This window comes from Pleuronectes platessa, unplaced genomic scaffold (assembly GCF_947347685.1).
Source record: "Pleuronectes platessa unplaced genomic scaffold, fPlePla1.1 scaffold_356, whole genome shotgun sequence".
Taxonomy (NCBI): domain Eukaryota; kingdom Metazoa; phylum Chordata; class Actinopteri; order Pleuronectiformes; family Pleuronectidae; genus Pleuronectes; species Pleuronectes platessa.
Genome location: NW_026518981.1, coordinates 9,679 through 14,668, shown reverse-complemented (window position 1 = coordinate 14,668; position 4,990 = coordinate 9,679). Strand labels below are relative to the sequence as shown.

Genomic DNA, 4,990 nt, shown 5'->3' with positions numbered 1-4,990 from the left:
CCTTTCCAGCACCTTGGAGTAGACTTTACCAGGGAGGCTGAGAAATGTGATACCCCGATAATTGGTACACACTCTCTGGTCCCCCTTTTTGAACAGGGGAACCACCACCCCGGTTTGCCACTCCTTTGGCACTGTACCCGACTCCCACGCGATGTTGAATAGGCGTGTCAACCATGACAGCCCCTCAACACCCAGAGCCTTTAGCATTTCTGGCTGGATCTCATCAATCCCTGGGGCTTTGCCACTGCGGAGATGTTTGACTACCTCAGTGACCTCCACCAGGGAAATTGACGACGAAACACCATCAACCTCGAGCTCTGCCTCCAACATAGAGGGCGTGTTATTCGGATTCAGGAGTTCCTCAAAGTGTTCCTTCCAACGTCCGACGACCTCCTCAGTTGAGGTCAACAGAGTCCCATCCTTACTGTACACAGCTTGGATGGTTCCCCGTTTCCCCCTCCTGAGGTGCCGGATAGTCTTCCAGAAACACTTTGGTGCCGACCGAAAGTCCTTCTCCATGACCTCTCCGAACTTCTCCCACACCCGCTGCTTAGCCTCCGACACGGCAGCAGCTGCAGCCCTTCGGGCCTGTCGGTACCCTGCAACCGAGTCAGGAGTCCTCCAGGATATCATATCCCGGAAGGCCTCCTTCTTCAATCGGACGGCTTCCCTGACCACCGGTGTCCACCACGGTGTCCGAGGGTTACCGCCCCTTGAGGAACCTAAGACCCTGAGGCCACAGCTAGCCGTCGCAGCTTCAGCAATGGAGGCTTTGAACACCGCCCACTCCGGCTCAATGTCCCCAACCTCCACAGGAATGCCAGAAAAACTCCGCCGGAGGTGTGAGTTGAAGATACCTAGGACGGATTAGATCCTGTTAATACATTTTTGTGGTAAATCTACTTTAGTTATATTCCACGTTTCTATGCCTGATGACCACTTTTACACTTTACATTACATCCAATAAAACACAGTGCATCTCTGTGCAGCACTCTTCTCTATGATCAGGGGGTCTGGGTTTAGAATCATGTCCAAGGAAACTTCTACCTCACTCAGCAACATCTGCTATGTGAGGGTTAAGAAATGCTGTCAAATATGTCTTTTGAAATACAGAACATTTGTAAATGTATTATTATTATTATTATTACTATTATTATTATTTAAAAATGTACACCTGTCATGGCTCACTATCGGTGAGTGGACTAATATTGACTGTTCACATGCTACAAAGAGCTAAGTCATGATTTAGCCACGGTCGAATGGGAACTCCAGCCAAACAGCTGAAATCTGGCACCAAGTATTATAGATGTTGTTGTCCTGTGGGTTTCCTCGAGGTAGATTTGGAGTTAAGTTGAATTAAGACTCTAAATTGGCCGAAGGTGTGAACGGCTGTTTGTCTCTTCACTACGCGGTTCCCTGTACATGGGAAACTCCGCCTCTCGCCCCATGTCAGGTGACCCTGGGAGGATAAGCCACATCGATAATGGATGGACGGACTCACCTTGATGGACTTGAATGAGACTTAGTCTCAAATGACTTTGACTCAACTCAAATGACTTGAGACTTGCACTTGTCTCCCATTGATTTGACTCGTGTCTTGATGGTCCCTTCACACTTCAGTGAGACTTGGACTTGTTTTAAATGAGTTGAATTTATCACAGAATCACAGACACTTGTCTTGGATCTTTCTCTAATGAAGTGTCACCATGACATACAATGCTGTCTGCTTCTTACACCTCCACGTTCCTGTCTGTCCTCACAACCCTGCTGTTCTTCAATACAATAATTATTACATTTAACCATAATTCCATAGGACACATATCAGTGTGCAATAAATATGTGAGGCTATTTTTATTTACACTTTACTAACTATATCCTCCCCTTCCTTCACACGTCAGCAGAAATCTGGGACTTGAACCCAGTGCATTCATCATGACTCAGCTACATGTACATTACCACAGCATTCATCATCCATTTTTCTACCTGAAAGAGAAATGAGTGCGTGACGTCATCCCACACATTAATCAGACATTTTATTGAACTCCATGATCATAGATTTTAAAATTCAATCATTAGAAGTCACCCCAGCAAAATCAAGAATAAAGGAATTCAACCTTTCAAAGCTGCTTTCAAAGAGCTTTTGGCACAAAGCACAAAGTAAGATCCTGCTGGGGAAGTGTGGGTGTGTGTTTGAGAGTGTGTTCCGCTGACAGGCGGGTTACAGGTCAATGGATCTATAAAGGGGAGAGAGCATTCAAAAATATCAGTGAGGGAACAGTTCACGCAGCACGCTTCACCACACAGGGAGATCACAAATCAATAGAAACCTCAGGTCTATGATACACGAGCTCTGCTAGAGGCTATGGCAACGTTGTGCAGCGATGTGTGCGTTGGCTGACTTTGTGCGTTGTGTGTTTGATCTCCTTTCTGAAGACGAGAATGTCGTTTTTTTCCCGACTGTGAGTCTCTGACTGTTTGTTCTCTCATTTTCAAAATCAGTCTGGCTATTTTTTGGGCCGATTATTTTATTTCTGTATGGTAAACAAATCCATGACAGAGGAGTTAATGGTTAACTAACTGTCTCCAGCCACCCCCCCCCCCCCCCCCTAAACTTTAGAAGTTTCTATAGTGTGGCGTTTCGACGTGATGGACGGATGGAGACCACAACATCATAACTGCCGGACCAAATTGGGCCATCTCCGGGTGCCTGTCTCCGGAACACAGCATTTACCAATCATCGGGGTGTGACATCATTATCTTCTGCCTTTTTGTTCAGCTGGTTCCGTGAAGCAGAAGCTGGGGAAGAGCCTCTCTGCGTTTCCTTCAGGGGAGAGAGAGAGAGAGAGAGAGAGAGAGAGAGAGAGAGAGAGAGAGAGAGAGAGAGCTGCAGGCTGAGAGATGAGACCATGGGCGCTTGATATGAGCAGAGGAGATGAAAACTATTCCTTCTCCCACCACCAGTTCCACAGTGAACCTGAATCTGAATGATTATATAATATACAGGAATATAATTCAAATGCAACACACGTCTTTTTAAAATAAATGTATCCAAACATCACACAGAAAGAGAGAAAGGAATTCAGTGGTTTGTCGTCTGGATTGTGTTCCAAAGACATTCTGATAGTCCACTGACAGATTCATGTACATTTACAGTGAACGTATACATATATACACAATCTGATGTCCCTGTGTTCCCTGGAAGAGGTCAGAGTAACTGTCTTGTTGAGTCCTGGTCAGAGTGTGAAACTGATCCTGGACAGTTCTGCATGTTCTCCTGTTTGCAGTAGTAGGTCATGGTCCCACCAAAAAACTGTTTTTTGAACTTCTCCAAAAATTCTTTGAGGCAGTTTCTCTCAATAAAGTTTTTTTTTCTTCTTATATTAGAGAATCTCTCCACCAGTGCTCTGGTCCAGATTAGATTCAGGAGAGTAGTTCAGCTCCTTGTCGAGAGAAATGAAATAATTTGAGCTGCACAGGCCTCATATCAGTGAAGATGTGTTGAAGCGCTGAGGCAGGACCTGAATTTAAAATGATTTCATTTTGCTCCAAACTGCACGTCCATGTTCGAGTGATTCTGGTCCTATATCGAAAACCCGTTTTCCACACATTACCACTTCCTTTGGTCACTGCAGGTGGGAACGGTGGAAAAAAAGTACCTCTTGTCTTGAGTCATGTGACCCCCACCCCCACCCTGCATCACTCTGTTCACTACATAATCCCCTCGCTGCGTTTGCTCCTCCACACCACCAGGCCGGTCATGAGAAGCGTGACCAGGATGGGCACCACGATGAAGGGTCCCAGGATGCGGTTGGGCGGGTCCCTGAGGAGCCGTCCCGAGAGCGAGCAGTCGTGGAAGTAGTGCTTGTGCACCCGGATGAAGAACTCGTCCACCAGGCGGTTGGGCCAGAAGCACTCCATCTTCAGCGCCACCAGGTAGGTGCAGTTGGTCAGGTCCCCGTACAGCCTGCACACAAGAGGAGGGACAGGGAGGCTCGTGATCTGGCTGCTCTTTGTCTTGTGGCTGTTTTACAGGTTGTGCTTTGTGTTGTTGTATTTATCAAATCAACACGTGGCTGGTTGACAACACTTGAAATAACAGCTGTTGGCTTTCATTAGGTGATGTTGATTAATTTGTCTCTGACACAAAATCATCAATTGACTTGGCTGCTAATTACTTTTACACTTAGACAGAGTTTGGTAGAGGGAACCTGGAGGTTATGCTTACAGTCAATATTCCCTGAGGGACGGAAACAAGGTAACACATCGATATGATAATAACCTGTGTTGAAGTGAGTGTGGTGGAACAATGGTGCCCAGAGAGATGTTCCAATAAAATGTTTAGAGACCCAGGAAATGTGGTTCACATGTTAATGGTCCCCAGAGGATGGATTTTATACCTTTGATCCCCTGATGCATATATTAGCGCCATCGTCTGATCAAAGAATATTTCTAATATGTTTCAACCAGTTAAGCATCAGTATATTAGCATGATCAATGTTATTATGTCGAATTGAACCTGGAGCCCCAGACGTTATTCTGGGATTCTGCAGACTCACCATGTGGTCACACTGAGAAAGACACTGCATTATGTTTCATATTGTATTACTACATTCAAGTCTTTATTGTATCATTGTATTGTTTTCTTTAGTTTGATTGAATAAGATTTGTACTGAGGAGCGGAGGTAAAATAAGACTCTTATTGTCTCAGATGAAAAACACTTTCATGTCCTTTTAGAAAAGAAAGAGGCAGAACGATCTCTTCTACACTCAGTTCCCTCTCTGCACCTTGTGTGCTGCTGCTCTGAGGTAATGACCCATGAATATTGGCTAGTACACGAAGGCCTCTCCATCTACAGTTCACAAGTACACACACACACACATGCACACACACACAAACACACGTGCACTGTGACTTTTGATTGATTGAAGTTCATTAATGGCACGGCCAGGCTGACCTCATACTGTTCCCCAGCACATCCCGTCTATTTAT

The 4,990-nt window shown here is 45.4% G+C and overlaps 1 protein-coding gene across 1 annotated transcript; it reads right to left on the bottom strand.

Moving 5' to 3' along the window:
* Window positions 1-2,016: 2,016 nt before the first annotated feature.
* Window positions 2,017-4,429, bottom strand: LOC128436357 (receptor activity-modifying protein 1-like). The gene is made up of 2 exons (XM_053418130.1): window positions 4,398-4,429; window positions 2,017-4,021 (listed from the first exon to the last, which is right to left on the bottom strand). The coding sequence occupies exons 1-2, from the start codon at window positions 4,427-4,429 to the stop codon at window positions 3,709-3,711; spliced, it is 345 nt and encodes a 114-aa protein (XP_053274105.1). The 3' UTR covers window positions 2,017-3,708.
* Between the last annotated feature and the right edge of the window lie 561 nt (window positions 4,430-4,990).

Excerpts from the sequence above, each read along its gene's own strand:
- LOC128436357 (XM_053418130.1), bottom strand. The coding sequence starts at position 4,429 with ATGGCGCTAATATATGCATCAGGGGATCAAAG. Across the intron at positions 4,022-4,397 it reads TATGCATCAGGGGATCAAAG|CCACAAGACAAAGAGCAGCC; the intron begins GTATAAAATCCA and ends CCTGTAAAACAG.